At 42.5% G+C, this 20,999-nt stretch overlaps 1 protein-coding gene across 1 annotated transcript in view; it reads right to left on the reverse strand.

The window, feature by feature from the left end:
- The window catches only part of ADCY5 (adenylate cyclase 5), a 219,954-nt gene that overhangs the window by 14,637 nt on the left and 184,318 nt on the right, over nucleotides 1-20,999 (reverse strand). The window contains exons 9-14 of the mRNA XM_075028797.1: nucleotides 18,077-18,099; nucleotides 13,341-13,485; nucleotides 11,612-11,709; nucleotides 8,790-8,877; nucleotides 2,094-2,210; nucleotides 351-515 (exon numbers count right to left, since the gene is read on the reverse strand). Of these exons, the coding sequence (XP_074884898.1) occupies nucleotides 351-515; nucleotides 2,094-2,210; nucleotides 8,790-8,877; nucleotides 11,612-11,709; nucleotides 13,341-13,485; nucleotides 18,077-18,099 (636 nt within the window). The remainder of the gene's footprint in view (nucleotides 1-350; nucleotides 516-2,093; nucleotides 2,211-8,789; nucleotides 8,878-11,611; nucleotides 11,710-13,340; nucleotides 13,486-18,076; nucleotides 18,100-20,999) is intronic.

Below are 20,999 nucleotides of genomic sequence, written 5' to 3' on the forward strand. Positions count from 1 at the left end.
TGAACTGATTTTCAAGTAACACTGAGCACCCACAAACTCCTTTGAAATGACTTGCAGTTCTGCATGCCATTAAGGACTTCATGGAGAAAGGCCATTTCTCCTGCTACAGGCAGGATCCAACAATTATAAAAGCCTACTGATTAGTCAGCCCTGAAGGAACCTAAACATTAATGTGGACGCATGATAATAACTTCAGACACTTAAGTTTGTGCTTAGTAGCCTGTGTCAGTCCTATAACGTCAGTCAGGACTTTGCTTTGCTCTGAATCACTGAGATTTATCACACAGGTTTTATCCTCACACAGCCCCTTCTCAGATCAAGCTCTGCAACCCATTTTTTTCAAGCAATACCTCTGGAAAGTTGCAGTTGGGCAAAGAACTGTCACAGAATCCCTGCAAAGTGCCCAGGCTGTAGTTGGAAGTCAGGTTGCTGATAAGGCATATGTCCACCCGGTCAGGCGTGATGTTGTATTCTGCAGCCATGCAGCTGGCAAGATCCACAGTGCTGCACATGAACTGAAGAAAAAGATGGTATTAAACTCAGCGGCATAGACAAGGAGAAGAAAACAAAATGGTTTGCATCAATTAAAAAGCTCCTTGGAAATGGCTGTAGCAATGTGCAGAATATGCAAAATGAAATCACTGGCTTATGTTTTACCGCATGTACAATGGCTATGTTTTTCCTCCCGCAAAAATATTAATTAATAAAATCCAGGCTGTGCACTCTAGAAAGCTAGTTTTGTGCTCAACTTCACATACAATTTTATGTCTGAAGGTTCACAGGCAGAAGGGCTGTAGATATTACACATACAAATATATCCCGCTGTCTGTGATAAGGTCCTGGTGTTGCTCTATTTCTGCTGATGGGAATTTTCTGAGCTGCTAACTTTCCCCTGCCATCTCTAAAGCTTCTGCTGTGGGTCCTTCTACAGGGAAGACTTTAGCAGCAAGGCTCAAAGGCTGATGTGCTATGTTATGCTGAGCAAGCAGCAGAGGCCCATTCTGATGTCCTTCACATGCTGCTCTGTTTGTCCATTTTGCTAGTTTTTATACTAAGCAGTTCACGAATGCAAAGAATCACACATTATGCAGAAAAACAAAGCTCTAATTTCTGTGCGGTGCTCAGCAACCCACACCAGCTCCTTGCAGGTGACTATGGGGGAAGGCAGTGGGGTGTTGATGCCACTGAGCTGGTGCCTCCCACTGAAGTAACAAAACAGAGCATAAAATTGTTCCTAAATCTCCACTATGTGTATAGGGAAGCTGAGGCAAGAGCAAGTAGCGGTCTGATTTTTAGGTGCTTAAGCCTCTCCATGCCAGTGTAAGTCAGTACTGCCCCAGCTGAGGCTGTAACTGAGAGAAGCAGAGGGCCATATGAAGTATTTGTAGCTACCTCCAAGCTCAGGGCTTTAGCCCCAGGCCCATCTCTCCTTTTTTTTGCTCCTCTCTTGAAAAATGAAATAGATATATGCGAGGTAGAGAATATTCAAGTGGTTTCTTTAAAAAACATTCAGCCTTCAAGCCATTTGTACAAGTGAGAAACCAGCAGCTGCAGGGTCCTAGAGAACAGCCCATCTCTCTCCGAGTCTAAAATCATCAGCGGCGTTTGAATGCAAAGCTAGACCACCCCGGTCCCAAGAGTGCAACTCAAAGCAAAGTATTCACAGTCCCTGTTAAGTATTACTGCACTCGGAGCAGGATGCAGCACCGTGCAGAAGGCCAGCACAAAGCCTATGCAACACTTAAGTCCCACTCAATATTGTGGGAGTTAAATGACACATCAACCTCATGCTGGCCCTTCACACAGGGCTACGCTTCAGGCTTGGCTTATGTACTTGGAGCAGAAGCATTTAAAGAATCAGAAAAGAGCATGGGCACAAATAGGTGCCAGGCATATAATGGGCTATAGGGATTCAGCTGTTAGGCTCCCATTTCTTTTCTGTGCCCAAAAAGCAAAAGGGAACCGACCTCAGATGCTGTAAGCATTACGCAGGATTACATTAAACCCAGTGGTTGCAAGGGTTATGATGCTGCAGAGCACCAATTAGAAAACCATGCAGAACTGAGTGGGTCAAAAGGAAATAATGCACATACCATGTTGACAAAGGCAGATAGAAAAACCAGGATAATGGCAAAGACTCCAACTAAGGTACTATTGGTCCTGGACTGTACAATCTTCCTAGAAAGAGTCTGGAGTGGAGCTGGGAAAAGCTGCATGTGGAAAAAAACCCCAAAAGATTAAATAAATATGTAAAATCGTTGCTTGTTTTACAGATTACAACCTGCATTTGAGCTGCCTGCATCCTTCAGCATGCCGTCTGTGCCGATGCTGCACAGGGGTTAGAGAATGGTGATGGGGGATGGCGGCTCCGGGACACGGGTGACCAGGAAGGTGACCGCCTCATGGCAGCAGGCCCAGCTGGCTCACCAAATCTACTTAGTCCTTCCTAATGGGAATGATGGCTCCTGAGCTCAGATAGCATGCTTGCAGGGCTGTGCTCTGCTCGTCCTGTCGTGAGAAGCAAACCACAAGCCATCTGTAACTGAAATAGCCGGGAGCTCGAGCCTGTAAATTACTGGATCAAAAAATTAAAAAAGCAGAAATAAAAAATACATGCCATATCCCTTTGATCACAAAGGCGTATTGTAGGACTCTCTGGTGCCATTTCAGAAAAATGACTGTTAAAAAGCCCAGGCTAGTCTTGTGATCTGTCAGACACTCGGTGAAAGGCACCGGAGAAATCAGCTGGCCTCGGCTGGTCTATGGCGCTCGGCACCACAGACACACAGGGCTAAAAATAACCACTGGTGAGGGTGATCACAGAGCTTCCCTAGACAGACTGTCCCAGTGATTCACTATTATCAGAGCTAGAAGCTTTCTTCTAATTGCTTTCCGACTGCAGGCCACCAGCGTGCTTTGCTTTAGGTGCTGCATCACATTCCGGGTAAAAACAGTCTGTGTGTTAAAGCGGAGCCTAACCAGGCACCCTTTGCAGCAAGGGTCACCCCTCGGCATCGCGTGAGGCCTCCTTGCATCGCGTTAGCTACAGGAGAAGTCCAGAAGACAATGAAACCAACCCTTTCTCTTCATGTGCCACCACCGTCCCAGTGCAAGCTCAGCGCTGGAGCAACGAGAGGTGGACGCCAGGAAACCCTTGCGCACGGACGCCCTCCCACTGGAGACCATCGGCCCCACGGTGCCCTTCCCCTCCACGCCACCGCGCCGGGGCAGAGGGGCTCTGCTGAAGACTGCCAGAGTTTTTTCCAGAACCCAAGTCTCCTTTCCCTATCAGCACGCTGCATGAATAACCAAGCCACTAGAGGGTATTTTTAGAGACACAAAGAAGCTAGCAGTGTAGCGACACAGCACGGCAATTTAACTATGACTAATGTTTCTATTAAAAGTCTTGCTTTTCCCTTTTCTCCTTCACTCTTACATCTTCAGAGATGCAACATTTTGTCAGTGCATAGCTTCCCACACAGCAGTCCTACAACGTAATTACGTTTGAACAGCCAAAGCACTGATTAGCTGGTGACTTTTACAGAGGGAGAAAGAGGTTGTGGCAAGAGTTTTGAAAGAGCTGATTTCACCTGCTACCAGCACATGCACAAAAATCCAGCTAACTCTGGGCGAGAGGAGAGGGCAAGGCTCTGTGGGGGATGGGATGAAAGGGGAAATCGGGGTTATGACTTATTTGCACTGAATGAGGATTGATTGAAATTCACTGAAAGCTTATGCAATCCTTCAGGCTGATGCAGCCACTGTAAAACAAAGCAAAACACCTCTCTCTCAGAAACAAACCTTGCTAATATAGAAATCCTTGGCTCTGTTGATAAGCCCTTGCCCTACCATGTCCAGCTGCTTCCACGCAGACATCAGCTAGCGGATCCCTCGCAGCACAGGGATGTGGGAAATGCCAAGGGGCTTTCCTCCACTCTAACCTCTATAGGATTTGGAGGGAGAAGGAGGATTTGTGCTGCATTTAGACAGCTTTCTCACTAGATTAGAGCAGGACAGGTTTTTCTGCCACCCCTTTGTTTAGGTCTCAAGGCCAAGCTCCACAAAGGTATGCACAGACCTAACCTCTTTCTGTAATCTCTGGGAAATCAGGCACCTAAATAAAACTTGGGAGTGCTTTGTTGTGGATCTTGGCTCAAGCCCCTGCTGCCAACAATCCCAAAAAAGCCTGACTTTGAATCAAGCCTGAGATATCAAGCAAAGCTATCGGTGGAAGACACTTAAATTCTAATGAAAACATGTTTTCTTTGTATTAATTTTGGTTCTCATTACTTCGCAAACTAGGGAAAATTTTAGGTCAGTAAACAAGTACAGCTGGAAAAAGTCATGAAGAGGAAACAAATGCCAAAAACCATAGGAGGTCAGGACGGCAACAGAGAGCGCAACGGCACAGCCATGCCGCATATCTGAGGAACCTCTGCCTTGTGAATAACATTCATGGAGGCTCTATAACATAAGTAACGAACTCCCCATATCACAGAGGCAGATAGAGACCAGGAATACTTGTAGTTTGGAGGACTTCTATGACAGAAATGGGGGACCTGTTTCAGCTTTCATAATTCAGCTCTACTCTAGCAATGTTCCCTCCATAAAAACATCCACAAGTCAGGGGTATAACAAAAAAGAAGAAAAAAGAAAATAAGATGACTTCCCCTCCCACTCTCCAGTCCAATCCAATCCAATCCAAGCCCTTCTGTCCTAGGAAAAGAAGCAGAACATCAGGACATTACAGTACAGTGAAAGTCCATGCACTGTTGCTGGTTAGCCCATTGGTTTGTACTGTCCAAGACCATTTACTCCTCTTAATAAGACTCAAATCTTGCCTGAGTGAAGAACAGAACAAGGGAAGGTCTGATAAAAAGACAACTCTAAGCCCACACGTGCACTACTGAGAAGAGGGGCTGAAAGAAAGGATTTGATCCATTTGGGCAGTCAAGACTCATGTCTGGGTTGCCACACAAGCTTGAGGTCACTCATTAGCCCTCTTAAAATCCCCATGTAAAGAAAAATAACTACATTGGGGAAAAGGAAATTGGATTGTCCAGTCGATTCCAGTTAATTCTGAATTGAAATGCATGAATACTGCCGGAAGACATTATCTCCCAGAAGAGAGAGGCTCTGAAAACATGCAGGTACCAACGAATATAGAAGGGGAAGGTAGGGTACTGTTGAACAGGTAAAGTCTGAATTTAAAAAGCAGTCCAACAAGTACTAGTGTTACACTGAAAATAATCCACAACCTCCAGTCATTTGCATAACAAAAATACACTAAATAAAACCTGTACTTTCCAATAACAGCTGATCACAGACAGAGGAGTAACATTTCTCCTTTTTGTCTTCTTAGCATATATTGTGGACATGGAAAACCACTTAGATAATTGCTGTTGTGTTGTGAGATGAAAAAAACTTTGAGGTCTTTAAGTTCTGATTTTTCAATTTGTAATAAAATCCTTTGAGTCATTTTCAAGTACATTAAGATGCTTCTGGAGTAAAAGACAACATCTCCAGGCAACTTGATGTTGCAAGTCCATTTATGTAACTTATTTCACAGTGACTTATTAGTCTATTAAAAAAGTACAGTTTTCAGAGGTAATTTTTGCCTTGCTTGAGAAATGCCCAAATACTTCAGGAGCATCTAGACCAGCTTTGGGAGGCAAAGAAACAGGCAGGCAAGCTGCACCTATGTAAAGCTACAGAAAAACTTATTTTCTCGTAAAGGATAACTTGAAATTTCTCTCATATGTGCTCCCAGGAACATCCAAGTTGAATTACACAGAGCAGTGTAGATACCAGAAGTTAAGGATTTTAAGAAGAAACACAAACTTGATAAGTTAGTAGCAAAACAGATGTCTGTCAGTGGAGTATTTGCAAAGGGACCCTGGTTCCCATGACCTTAGACTCTATCGGGAAGGAACACCATCTCGCGGTGGCCAAGTCTTCATGAAGCATCAAAGTGAAGAACTGGAACTCTCTTGTTTATTACAGCTGAAGAAACTTGGAAAGCCAAGCTGGCTGCATTGGCAGTTCCAGGATCAACTTCTAGTCCGTGGAGAATTTTATAGTGGAAGATAATAATGACAGCAAAAGAAAATAAAAAATGATCAAGCTGTCCAGAAAGAGCCTGCTGGCCACTGTCAAAGCCAGAGAAGGAGAGGCCAAAACAGGGAAGGAAAATCTCACATGAAAGCTGGAAAGAGGAAGAAAAAAGAGTCACTTATCATGTAACAGCACAGCAAACAGGCAAAAGTTATGCTTATGCTGATAACCTGGGGTGGACACCTGCTTTCCAACTTTGTATGGAATGAACCATTGGTATGTAGAACCCATGCTGTCCTATCTCACATCCAGTGTGAAACAAAACAAACAATGCTGACACCCCTCTGTCTTAAAATTTCATCTCAAAGATCTGTAAAAGTGCCTTCCCATGCATATGTGTAAAAATGCTTCCTGGAGCATCGTGGAGATCAGAAATAAAGTAACACCCCTTAATCAAGGGCTGGGTAAATCCATTGCTTAAAAAACTCTGACTTGAAACACCAAAATCTTTAATGACAGAAGCAGGCTGCAGCTATCGGGAGCTGCTGCCACCAGACAGGTAGCTGACAAGCCAGAAGTACCCATCCCCTAAACAAGCCATCTCATAATCAGATGTTGTCAGCAGAGGCTAATTTGGAGCACTAAAACAGGCGTAATAAAAAAGGTACCGGAGCTAGAAGGCCCGATATTTTCAATATTTGCAATCTGTGCACAGAAGGCACTGGCCACACTGAAAGTTATACACAAGCACCTTCTGGATCTGGGCCAACATGCTGAAAACTCACTTTTGGAAATACCAGGAGCTTCATAAAATCCCATTAAATTCTGATGTTAGTCTGAATTCCCTCTGATGTCTTGTGTTTCCAGGGCCTCTGCACTGAGGCAAAGCCAGCCTAAAAACAGTTGCAGGCACCACTGAACAGACCTCTTCCACAGGAATTTGGAAGATCAAGGCAAAGAAAGCAAGACTGAACATCTGCCTAGGGCCATAGGGACTGAAAAATCCTGTGTGCCTTTTAAATTAATCTTTAATTTAAGTCAGTAATAATATTAAACCAAAAAGCCCAAACCAAAATCAAAACCTTTCAACTATGACAGAAGAATGAGTGCTGCTGTCAGTATGTGGAAGCAACCTGAGCGTGTAAAAGCCAGTGGGTGACAAACAGCTGTGTGCCTTGAAATCCGTCTGGCTGCAAGTCAGACACCTTGAATGCTTCAGAGATCGGGGTCTGCCACAGCTCTTGCCCCAGTATTTGCACAGCACTGGTAAAGCTGGTGTGCTGGTGTGGCTTGGCACGGCTGGCAGTGTACTGGGATGTTGCTCCTTGTGCCACTGCAGCATTAAGTAGGCTCCAGCACAGCTCTGCACCCAGTTTTGAAGTCCTTTGTGGCTGTGACCAAAAGCTTTCCACGTTGGTTGTTAATTAACTGTTAATCATATTAACTGCTGATACCAGTTTACAAACTAATGACACTCAGTAGCATCCTCATGTGAAATGGACACACCAAGTATAACCAGGCATCTTTGGGTACCATTTCCCAGCTCAAGGGACCCAAGCTTTCCTATTAGCACTGCTATTTCTGACCTGTAATTCCCATTGCTGGTAAACAAGCAGCACCAATAGGAAGCTGCGCTTACAAACTAGGCTCCCTTTAAAATTGTCATAAGCCCAAGGGAAGCCCTGTGAGTGAGTTGTTAAGTTCAAATATAACCTGAAGCTTCTTTCACCGGGAACAGTTTGTAGCTCTTATTAAATGAGAAGGCAAAGATTAATTCTCCACATCTAACTTTCAAAAATCAAAAAGACATGAAAGGTGCAAGTCTGTCAAGAGCACCCACATTCAACTGTTGAAAATGGCAGAGAGAAGATAATTAAAGTGAGGCAAATCATCTGCCTGACATAATCCATTACCCCACTGTTTCTTCTGCAGGAAACATAATGCTACTGGGCTATTTTATTACAGGCTCTGAGGAACAAAGCTGAGCTTGGGCTAAGGAGCCTGAATCTGAACATATTCCATGTTCAGACACTGCTCGACTGGAAGGATCCCCAAAACTGCAAATACAATCAACTAGCATCAGCATTGTAATAGGAATACCTTTGAGTGAAAAAGATGAGCACATCACCCTTCCCAAAGTGCTGACTGCCAATTTACCACAGACTGCCATGAAGAATTAATGTTTTTGGATTTCACACAATGTATTTCTTTGCTGATCAAAACCAGTTACAAGAAAGAGCCCAGCAAATGTTGGAAGCTCTGTATGCTCATCTGAAAAAGGCTGATAAACTTCTATACGTTTATGGCTTTTACTTCCCCCCAGGACGTTTTTCCTTGATGATATTCTGCTTCTGATTATCTGCCTACCCAAACATGCATATGCAGCAGGGGCCAGTACACAGGCGACTCTGCGGGAAGTTTACAGGGAGGAAACGAATGGTCAGTGTTTCGTTCCACATTGCAAAATGTGTTCTTCTTATATCAATATGAGAGTGCCTGCAGGGGACTTAATAGACATGCAGATCCACAGAGTGATTACTTATTGCTGAGCTAAAGAGATGCCAACCCTAACATCTGTTAGCAGTTCATTCTGTCTTATCAAAGGCTTTTTCTGTAACCCTTATCACATAGTGTGGAAAGGATGGCTAACAAAACATGCTCTGTTAGCTGAAGAAACAGATTGCTGATCCAGTTATCTTAGGCAAAGGACGCTACAAAGAAACCACAGTACTCACCTTTACACAGGAGTAAATGACTGAAACAAACACCACTGTGGTCAGGATCAGGAAACAGGTCAGGTAAAAACCCAGCATAAATGTAGAGCTGAAATCAAGGAGATTGTTTTTTTTAAATTCACACCATATAGAAAAGCTGCAGCTCTGCTCTCCAGAACATGACATTAGTACAAGCTGTGACACGCTGCACGGGCTTTCCAGTTAGCATAGCAGTAGGAGATACGAGGTGCCTTGAATACCAACAGATACTTTGTCCTATTTTGAATTACTCACGCAGGCCGCAGAGCAGAGAATACTGCATCTTTTATAGCAATCACCTTCCTGCCGGGGTGACAGCAGAGGGACTGAGAAATATTTCATGCGCCGGAGGAGCTGATAGAACAATTTGTTATGGCAGGTCAGCCCTCGGCTGGCTGTGGGCAGGATACCCCTGGGAAGGGAAGCGTGCTGAGGGCTGCAGTGCAGCTGGCTGGGAATAGTCTCAATGGGAACGGCTCCCTGCCCTTGCCATGCACAGGGAACGGCTGCGCCGCACCATCCTCCGCGCTCCGTCTCGTGCACGGGATGGGAGCAACCACGGCATGAGGACAGTCAGAGAAAACAGCCTCAGCTTGGCCAGCTTGAGAGGTTCCTGCTCCTCCCAGCTTTGAAGTGCAAACAGGACCCCAGGGCCAACTTTGTACTATGCGTTTTCACCTATTTTGATCACGAAGATATTCAACAACAATTTCCCAGTGATTGGTCTCAGTGTGACAGGCTAGGCCCCCTCCCAGGAGTTAGCCGTGTTCATAATTTAAAGGAAGTATTCTTGCAACATGACATTGAGGCCAACCACACCAAAGCCAGCTGGTCTCTGTGTTCTCTCATGACTGCTAAGATAATTGTACTTGCTAATTCACTGTTTGAGCCTTTGTAAAATTCATTAAAGCTATTCCTCTTTATCATCATAAATTATCACTGCCATTTTGACTCTAGTTTCAGATTCAAATTCCATGTTGTGTCTTTCATGAAGCTCTGATCGTCACATGTATACATGTGAGGTTTCAGTTGCTGCTTAACTGTTACCTCCAATAAAAGACCAAATCTATACAATTGAAATATAAGGGAAAACAAACCAAAAGGTGAAGGAACCTTCCAACCTGCAGTTAAAACATGGAATTTTATTTACTCTTGAACCAAATCATCTTTCAGACAGGCCAGGCTGCCTAAGGACACTTCAGAACTTACCAAAAAATACAACCACCACCCTTACGGGCGGCGTGGAAAGAGACTGAGCAGCATGACATTTACACCACGCTGCCATAAGGGATTGGCTCCTGCGTAATACAAAGGAGCCAGCCATATGGTTGCCACAGATCAGAAATTGTCAAGTTGTCATTTAAATGTTAAACTGGGTTTTATGGAGACAGCTTAGTGGCTGCTTAGGGAGTCTGATGAGCAACACAAAGGCTGGTAGAGGGCCTCTGCAGGTGTGAAGTCACAGCAGTAATATCCAGAGATCCAAAGTGTAAGCCCTCGCTAAAACAATGACTCTCCAAGAACATTTTTGGACATAATTAACAATGCATTAATTGCTGGGATTGATCTAGTTTCAATTTTGAGCCTCTTTCAGCTTCACTTCCAGTTTCCCAAAGCAGATCTGTCTGTTTACACAGCGCATTTGTACTGATGTTATTTTGCTGATTCAATCTTTCTGTGAGCAGATGTGAATGTCCTCTTGCCTGGGAGAGTGAATGACCTCAAACATCAGACTATGCGTTGTTTCTGTGACCTTCCAAATATCTGATCTGAACACTACAAACTAATCTTTACTCTGAAAAGATCTGTGGTGTGAACAGAAGTAGAAAGCAGTTGTAATGGCATAAAATAGTACTGGAACTCGCTTTAAACCGTTTTTTGTTTTCTTGTAATGAAGATGAATTTGGAGCATTTGCAGAGCTTCTCTGATCTTGTTCTTCAGATTGAAAATGACTAACTCCAAATTTATTTCCAACATAGCACTGCTCAGTGAATGATGTATTATTGCTACTAAACCAGAGCACAGGGAATAGCAACATGCTTTAATTTTAAGGGATTTTTTAATGAACTCTTTGAGGAGAAATACCATGTCTGCAGAGCTCACTGCTGGAAAAGATCCAGTGGGTTATACTGTGCCTTTCAGACAAAGCATTTCACTGCAGTGGTCCAAGAGCACTGTGCCCCACAGCCCTGAGGAGCTTACACCACTCTTGCCTGGGGAAAGAAATGACTGCAACCCTTAAGCCCGGAGTGAGCTACTCAAAGCTTAGGCATGTGTAGCTCAACTCCCTCTCTACCTTTCTTCTTGCACTGCTGTTCTGAGTCCAGAAGAACACACGCATGAGAGGTTATGCCTCATCTGTGAAGCAGACCGAGACCTCAGTGCTCTGAGCAATGAGGTTGTGATGGGTTTTTCACCTCCCTGTCCCACTGTGTTCAGATAAGAGGACAGCTTAGCCTCATGTTGTGAATGCGTACTATGCCTTAGTAGGCAATCCTTCTTACTCAGTGATATTTGTTTTCCACAGGCTTATAAACGTGTTGAACTGAATTTCCTAAGATGGAGGTAAATGGTAAGACAAATCACGCTGGGAAAACAGAAAACCTCACGTGCCAGTGAGGAGGTTTTAATCTGCACTAGAAATGAGTGAAAACAATAAGCACCACGCACCACTTGAGCATGAATTATTTAAGGATTCTTCTCTTCCCCTTGGTGCTCTGAATTCTCAAGAAAAAAACAAACAAAAGTAGGCCAGAATAGAGGAGGGGAGCAGGTGGGAGCAAAGGGATGAAAAGGTACTCACTGTGGCACGATTATGATTTGAACAAAGCAGATGAAGAGGAAGACTAGGGAGGCACAAGCCACGTAGGCTCCGAACCTGTCATCCACCTGCTTGGAGTACTGCAAAAAATGCAAACAGGGTTATGTTAGCAGGAAATTTGGCTGGCTGCCTTCTCTCCACAAAAACTTCTTACTTGGCTTCCATTTAGGTCCTTGGAAAGCAGTGCTGGTAGGAAACGACTAACATTACAAGCTCCCCTTCTCCCTGGGCAAGCTGCAAGGGCTTGAACAGACCCAAAGGCCAGGGAACAAACCCACACAGCTGGGTGGAGAGAGGATTTGCCACCTGCCTCTTGCTTGAGAGGAACAGAAATGGATTAACCGGGACCAGGATTCTAGGTCACCGTAATCAGACCTAAACTTCTTCCATGGGAAGTTTCCTCCAACAGGCACGAATGTTGCTGATGAGAAAACCTTGTATTTTGTGCAGACGGCTTGGCTCATTCTAATGATAGTGCGAGGATGCTGCGGTTTTCACACAGTCACTCCTTCCAACTACTTGTCAACGTATCGGTCACATGGGAGCTGCATCCAATTCCCAAAGATGCTTTATTTAGCTTGAAGCACGGTTCTCAGTACAGATGGTCTCAGTGTTTGAACCACAGAATAAAAGGTGCTCAGAACAGGTGAACCGCTAATTTCCCTAGCAGTTTTCAGCTATAAAACTGAGGGGACGGAGTTGGGAGAAATTACATGCTTGAGTTTTTATCCAGTCCCACACTGATTCATTGAATAGCTGTGAATCCTGCAAAGGTCTGCTTTTGCAATAGGTTGTAATTCCTGTCATTGAAAGAGTGTTTCGAAAGAAAATGATACCTTAGTGCAAACTTATTACCAAAGCTTTTTCTGTTGAATAATGTGTTTAACCTGAGGACCACTCAAGTATCCCAAGGATCTGTGCTTGGTTAAAAAAAAAAGAAAAAAGATGACTTTGACTTTCTTTCGGCAATTAAAAACAGCATTTTATATAGTACCCTTAATGATAGCATCTGGGTACCTCTGGACTTAACTGAATTTAACTTTGCAGCCACCTAGAGCCGATGTTGTCTCTATTATATAGAGAAATTGAAATGACCTTTGCCTCACAACAATGATAGCTGAAACAAAATCAGAAAGCAATCCGCTGCTTGGGAGCCCTCAGTCTCTTACTCCCCTTCCTCACATTTGTGAGACAGAGAACTCTACTTGTTGCTTAGAATGGGCTCCCAAAAATGACCAGAGTGTGAATTGCATCCCAATGAATCCTAGTAGTACCTGCGGCTCCCTGGGGGGGACAAAAGGCAGGGAAAAGCCCGTCCAGAGGTGATGTGGAGCTTAAGCAGGCTGAAGTGTGTTTCTCCAGTGATTTGAGGAAGATGAGGGGTGACTGCAACCTCAGTTTGGATGCCTCAAAGTCAGAGAAATAAATCTGGCTTATTCTGGATTCCCTTTACAGCTTATCATTGCATATTCATGTGTGTCTGACAGAAATGGCTTTGTTTTCCTGCCCAGTACTCCCTTCAGATGACTGCGACTTTCTAGTGACATGTATATTAAGGTATCCATGAAGAAGCACAAATTTTTTAAGACCACAACCCCACCTCAAACACCTAAAACCTAGCTTTACCTATAGATATAAAACCTTGACCTTATTCAGGAGAATTAAAACTCACAAGTCTTACTGACACGGTGCAATGATTTTTGGACATTACCTTTTTCTCCAAGTCAGGCTCCCTGAATGTTAAGAGGAACTTGCGCACGTGCTCAGAGCGTAACCGATCAATACTTCTGGCATCGATGGCACGGCCCAGAAACTCATCCACTTCATCTTCTGGGTTCATACTTTCCTGTGTATTCCTGAGGATGTAATGAAAAGGGAGCATAAGAGGACAAGGCAATTCCCCCCTCTTCACCATATGTTATCATTTCACTGTATAACAAGCTGGAGGTTAATGGCATTTTGCTCACAACAGCTTCAAGTTGGAAAACGGATTATGAGCTGAGAGGAAAATGATATCGGCTCTAGAGGTCATTGCCAGTCCTGAGTCCACCAGCAAAAGGATTTGATTTACTTGCCCTTTTTCTATACTACATCTATCTGTTTTCTTGCCTTGCAGCCTCTTTTCCATCCTTCATTCTCTAAAACATGTCACTAGTCTCCTTCCACTAGTCCTTTGACTTAATTCTTCCCTGCACTGCTGTGCTGTTGTAGCTGTTAGTGCCTGAACTGGCAAAATTATTTATGTAACCAGTCATATTTCTTGCTTCCCAATAATAATTTCTGTAAATACTTCTGTGAAAATTTCCAAACTTGAACAATTTCCCATTTTTGAGAAAAAATTGTGCACAGAACGAATGTATGGGGAAAAAAATGTGGCCTGACACCCCACTGCCTCCCCTTCATGGAGTTATTTATGAGTAAATAGCATTAATCAAACAAAATTTTCTGTTTACAAGATATTTACTTAACTCAAGGAAAGGTTGCAAAAGAAAAAGGTAGCAAAAGAAAAAAATACAAATTAGATTCTGTTTTCTAAATATGTGGAACAAGACTTCTAAATTGCTTATAATCTTTAGTATCAGTGTGTTTCTGATGCTCAGCTACAGCTTCAGAAAAATGAGGCTGATTTTCAAAAAATAACACTGTTGTAAAAAATAACACTGAAAACTTAATCACCCTGAGACATTTTGCACTGAGGATCAGGAAACCTGAAGCACCTCCCCAAACTATCTAGTTATTTTTAAAATCTAACAGGATTTTAATGACTTGATGCTGTCACTTTAATGGCCTGCCTTAAAACTAGCTACAGGCAGAAATTAAAAGCTAATCCTGAAGTGCTGTTTTTCTGCTCTGCTTGCATGATTGGCAAGGTTATCCACAGGATATGCTAATAGTTATCCATTGGAATATGCCCCCCACTTGCACTGGGGCATATTCCAGTGGGTAACTATCTCTATGTGCAAACCCCATGATGTTACAGCAATTTTCGGCTAATGTGTGACCTTCACCTTAGGCACTCTGGAGAAAAAAATCCCGAGGTCTGACAAGCACGATGAAAAGCTACACTGCTTTATTTTCTCGGTTTTATTTGTACTGCCTAACAGCGTGTAATGCACAAACACTGTTGCAGCCAGTGGGCCCCTACAGGTGCAACTGTGCTGTAGAGTGGAGACGGCTCAGAGCAGCTTACAAACCAGAACGTGACTCTGGTTTAAAAGTTAAAGGTCCCTTTCCAAAAGAAAGGCTCTCCAAAAGCTTTCTGCAAAACTGGACCAGATTTCAAGAAGCCCTCTGTACCCCAACTCTACCATGTACCTCTTGCCAAGAGAAAAATAAATCAGGTCCATCTACTCACTTCCATTCCAACTCCCTTCACCCCAGCCAGCAAGTTGAATGTGTCTACACCTCAGCTGGGTCATGACGACACACCATAGGCATCTATTTAGTGATCATATGGCAATTGCAAACCTAGTTTGTCTCAAGGTCCTATCTCTATTTCAGCCAATCTTAATATTTCAATGGGGTTGGGGAAAAGAGATTTTTATTTTTTGGCTCTAGAGTTATTTAATTTCTTGAATTTCATATATTCCACTTTGAAATTAAAAGTGGTTTTGTCCCTAGAAGGACAGGACATTCAATTTACTTCTAGATGCTTCCTTAGAGGAAGCACATCTGCTTGAGCATTCAAGACGATGCTGCTTATTTTCATTCAGTCCTCACAATGTCTTCTGGACTCATAAAAATGAGCAAGGAAATCATTAGGCTTCGTATTTACAGGATGTCTTCCAAGATCCTGTGAGTTATTTACACATTTAGGTCATTCACATTTAGTCATTTCATACCACGTACGAGAGATGCAATACGTTTTCCCCTAGAACTGAAGCAAAGAGTCAGCTCAGCATCTTGATGAACCTCAGTTAAATTTCATGTTCCAATCTAAAAGCGTCACTCAGGAAGACGTGAAGAGAAAAAGAAACTGCCTGCTCGGGCTTTGGCCTTGGCTGCCTCCAGTTTTGTAATAGGTCATTATACTGCTTACGGTATCTCTAATACTACAATAACTTCTGTGGTTGCAAATTATGTAGAAATACCTCTGCAGGTCTTAAATTGCCTTGTTGGGATATTTGCAGTGAGGCAGCCACCTTCACGTAGACTGCAGGGAAGCTTAGTCACCTTGCGTATACCTAGCAGCTGGAGTGACTTTTGCAGCCAGTTGTACCCAAACTAAATCACTGTAGAGCAAGTTTGGGTACATTTGCATAAATATAATTTTAAATCAAAACACAAAATTTCCCTGTGCTAAAGAGCACCCTGGAGGCAGTGCCTGTAAGTCAGAGCTGAGGTACTATCATAGACTAATGACATTCATATGAGAAAATACTTATTGATACATTGATAGTGTGTGTGGCGGGGGAAAACCACGGATTTTGGGCCACCACGAAACTTCCAGAAACACCTCTTAAAAGCACTGCTGAGATTTCTCCAAATGCAGCCAACAGAAAATTGTTGCAAGGGACAGGAACAGCACGAACAGAGCTTGGAGCAACTTTTGCACTGTGCTTGCAAATGTGAAAGCTAGCAATTAACCCAGAGATGCTGGCTTCAGAGTAATCCAGAAATGTTCTGCTGATTTAATTACTTTCTGCAAATCAAGAGTGTGACCACTGCCAAAACTACATGTATGCCATAATTTTAAATGCTTCATGCCTAGATTCAATAACTAAATCTGCATTTAGGCACGTAAGTGTCGGGTCCTGTTTTCAGACATGTGTGGTGCCTACAACTTCCTTCACTGTAACAGTAAAGTATTGATGCTCAGCGTTTCTGCACGTGAAGACACTGGGTTGAGTGCTTGACATGGTTTAGGTATCTGATTTTAACCAATATCATCATTAACATTTTCTGCTAGGGATTTTTTTTTGGCCAAATCTTTGGTCTTGAGTTAAACAGATTTCTAGAGCAAAAGAATCTGAGGCACGTAGTAGCTTCTTTTGGTGCTGAGCAGAAATGCAAAAATCCTGCAATCTGTATAATAAGATGGCATCACACTGAATCAGCACTGTAAATGCACAGCTCTTAGCTGTCAGCCGTAACAGCTCAAGTAACCTTTTCAAACTATAGGGTGGAGGAGAGACATTATGGTCCTTGGAGCAACAGTGGAGATGCCGTTCCTCGACAGCTGGGTGACTCTGTTGTGGACCAACACTGAGGCAGCTCTTGCACAAACTATGAGGAGAGATGCTATTTCATGAGGGATACTTAAAATTTCTGTATTCTTAAGAATTACTTAGTTGTAATCTGTTAGCTCTTTTCTGTCCAAAGTATATCTAACATCAGCTGTGTTCCCAGCAGCCATGGATGCAAAAAGAAACCCTGGTGACTCCCTCTAGACACCCTGTAGCACCAGCAAAACATCCAAGAGTGCACAGAGCTAAATGTTATGCAGTGAAGGGCAAGTGAAGGAGAAAATGATTCTTAATATTGCCATGTTCAAACTTATCACTTCCCTTTACTTTTAGGGAGTTGCTCTCAATGCTCAACCACCATAATACAAATTTTCCCAAAGCCGGATGGTTAGGGCCCACAAAAGCATTTAGCTGTCCCAGCTCACAGAGGTCCGCTTAGTGCTGACCAGCAGCCTGAGAAACATGATAAGGAGCAACAGCAACATATTTTAGGCATCAGTCTCCTCTACTGGCACCTATCTTGCTCTGACCAAGCTTACAATTAATGCCATTCAGTAGGACTGAATGTGAAATTATTCCAAACATCTTCAATACAGGAAATGCTTTTGTTATGTCCAGCTGTAGAAGCCAAAAAGTGAACACAGTTGGGGTTTTTTCCTCCAAAAGCAATTTTTCAACTACCACTCTTGTTAAATTGTGATTTTTTTTTAAGTTCTATATGAAAAAAATGAAAATGCTGCTTTCACGTGGCTGTATTTTAGAACATGAAAGCCTGAATTTACTTTTTCAAATAAACTGTCATTTCTGAGTTCACTTTTATATATAGAAATAAATAATGGTGTAATAATGAGTAACATAAAATATATAAAAATAAACTCAGAAACTATACATATATTTCCATACATACATAAATTTTTCTTATTGGAGATGTTCAATACTTAGACATAGTTTACGGGAAGATTTTGTTCTTGGGATATTTTCAAAGCAGCAAATAGTGAAGAATATTGGGGGCAAAAGCATTTTAATTACAAAAGCAAGTTAGAACCACACAAACAAATACATGTTTTGAGGGCAGTGGCAGTTCTGAATGCACATCAGTCAATACTGTGCCTTCGACTGGCTGTCCCTCCAAGAGAAACCTCTGGGGAGTCCAGGCATTATTCTTGGCTGCTGGGCATTAATTTTTGTCTTTTTTTAATATGAGAAAAAAAATTCCAAATGTGTAAACATAACAGTGTATGACAGAAGAAAATTTGCTTACTTGTCCTTGGGGTCCTCAAAACCCTGAAAGAAAGGAAAAGGACACAAGGGTTAGGAAACAGGCTGACCTTGAGAACACAAAGTATCCTGAGAACGGCATTTCGCAGAGGAGTTTTCAGGGCCTTCATTTGTTAGGTGTGGATGGATAGCCTTACCTACCCACAGCAGTGGTTTGTGCTGCTGTGTCATCAGCCAGACAGAGCAGTTTTAGAAAAACACATGCCTTCAGATATAAATTTATGGAAGTGAAGATAAGGCAAATGCTTCAGCTGACTGCTGGCACACTTTATTTCAGGTGTCTTCCTTTTTGCAGTCACCATTACAAATGATACAATGGAAATTGTGCTGATATTATAACTGAGGATGTATTTTACTTGAAACAAAACTCAGAATGATAACATAGGTCAACTATTGTATTCAACAAGGTTGCACCTCTTTATGTTGGGGACTGGCTAAGGGAGCGGATGCATTTTGGTTTTCATCTCTTCAGGAGGAACCTCAAGGGGTCCCCTTCCTTCTCCCTTCACTGCATGCACACACAAAACATGCTTTCTTGAATAAGATTTCAGGAATTATTTATAATATTTATAATAGCCAAAATGTTCACAATTCCTTCAGGGCCACCTGAACTGGGTAAGTGTATGCATTTGTGGGTCATCCATAGTTGAAGTGGCTAGAAGGCCTCAAATTAAAATATGTATGGAGGCATAATTTTATGTTTAGCATTAACATACCTAATAGACCAAATTGCATCAAAATGGCCATTTTGCATGGGCTGAGACAAAATCTGCCCTCTGGCTTAAATTTAACTGAAGTCAAGAAAAATTTTATGTTTGACAAGTAGGGTCAAATACTCAGGCACAGAGTTTGTACACTGTGTTCCAAAACATGAAACAAATGTAGCTGGGAGATAGGAAGAATTTCTTTTGTTTTCCTCCCAGAGACATGAGGCCAAAACTGCTCAGAGCACGTGAGATTATTCCGGCTGCTGGACCTGTAGCCGCTACCAGGCTGAGGGCAGCAAACTGAGATCTGTCCTGACTGCAAAAAACTAAAAATCTTTAGGCAAAAGTCTTCCCGCAGCCACCTTGTCGAACACCATCAGAAACAAGAATGTTGAACTGATACTAAACGAGCAGATTTTGCCCTCGCAACTAGTTAGCAATGTGGCGATACAGCAAGAGGCAGAAGTAAAGCCAACGCAGTCTCCCTGCACAGCATCAGCTTTGCAAGAGGGAAAAAGTGGGTTTTGTCACTTGGGTCAACAGCAAGGGCTGTGATTCACTGAGAGAGCAATTTCCATTTTACAAACTGTTTCAGACTAAACCCACACTGCTAAATAGAAACTGCAACTCCAACTTAACCCATCCGAAATTCAGATAAAGGAAGTCTCCCAGTCCCGTGTAACAACCACCAGCCGATCCAGTGGGAAGAAGGAAATAGTAATGTTGATTTGAAGTTAGCATGTCCAGTCATCCAAGCCAAAAAAACCATGTACTTTTTGATTTCACGTTAAAGAATGATGAAGCAATCATTCAACTTCTTGTTGTGTGGCTCCCCCCCCCCTTGCTTAATCATTTTACATTTGTCAGAAATATCTGATTGATTTATTTATTTATCCTCTAAGCAATGCTACAACACAGTGCCAAAACTGAAAGCTCACTGATTAATCATGGAGACAAAATGCCCACTAATTTGTCTACTGTCATAGTCAGTTAGGCTGAACAAAACTCGAAAATCAGCTGAACATGAATAGCTACCAGCCAAGAAATAAGGGGAGGGAACCAATGAGAAAACAGCCAGTACTTGCTTATTAGATAGACATCAAGTTCACATTTTCAAGTTCACTTGTGGCTACGTTCTCTTAGCCACATGGGAACTGGATGACTGACTGCAGTGCGAGACTCCCCTAAAATGGTCTGATATGGACAGCTGCGGAACCAATTCATCCTGCTTGAAATCCTGAAACTAAACACAGATCTCATACTCCTGCCTTCTAGGTGCACAAGTTTAGGGATACAGGCCAACCAGGTCAAATTACCAAAACACCTCAGCAAGCATATCCTCAAAAAATTCCCCAACATTTCAAGCATGGAAAAATACGCAGGCTGCATATTTAACTGGTCATTTATATGGGTGATCACTTGATCAACACGGAATTTGATTCTCCCCTGCTTCTCCCACCCTGGCAAAACTGTTATAAGGAAAGTTTCTAAAATAATACAGAATTAACAGATCAATTTAAATTGATTAAATTTAAAATACTAAATTGTGCTTGAAACCCAGGAAATTATTCATGCTGGTAGCTCAAATTAAATTGGTGTTTCAAAATAAAAAAATCAAAAAAGGCATATTTCAGGTAAAGCGAAAAAGGAAAAGATTATTACATTTTCTTTCCTGGATCGTCATTTAATGGGGCTAAATATTTAAGAGTGACTTGAACTTTAATTAGAGAGAATCAGCTTAAAATTAAATGTAATAGGAATCTCTTTAAGTTAAGCAAATTAAATGATTCACTTCAAATGTTCCCATTTCATATGAAAGATTCTTCAAGCAGAACTGCCAAAAATGGAATTGTTATGGAGAAAGGTCTGCAGGATTATTTTAGGAAAAAACCTCAAACACGGCTTCTTAAAAACTGGTCATTTATTACAGAAGATCTTTCTTATTTGCACTGGAAGACTTTGCCAGGATACAGAGCAAATACATCTCTCGGATCTGGCTGTGACCAGAGCTTTTATTCCCTATCCACTAAAGCGTCCATGTCTCAATCACATACCAAGAAACCTTTTAAGTAGAGGAGACGATCGCATGCACAGGGTCATGCTGCTTGCCCTATTTTGGGTTGGGAGGGAAATTTCCCCCTGGGTTTTGGTTAATGTGTTTTCACCTCCTCCTACTTTGTGGGCATGCTCGATCCATTG

The sequence above is a fragment of the Buteo buteo genome, chromosome 5, assembly GCF_964188355.1.
Source record: "Buteo buteo chromosome 5, bButBut1.hap1.1, whole genome shotgun sequence".
Lineage (NCBI taxonomy): Eukaryota > Metazoa > Chordata > Aves > Accipitriformes > Accipitridae > Buteo > Buteo buteo.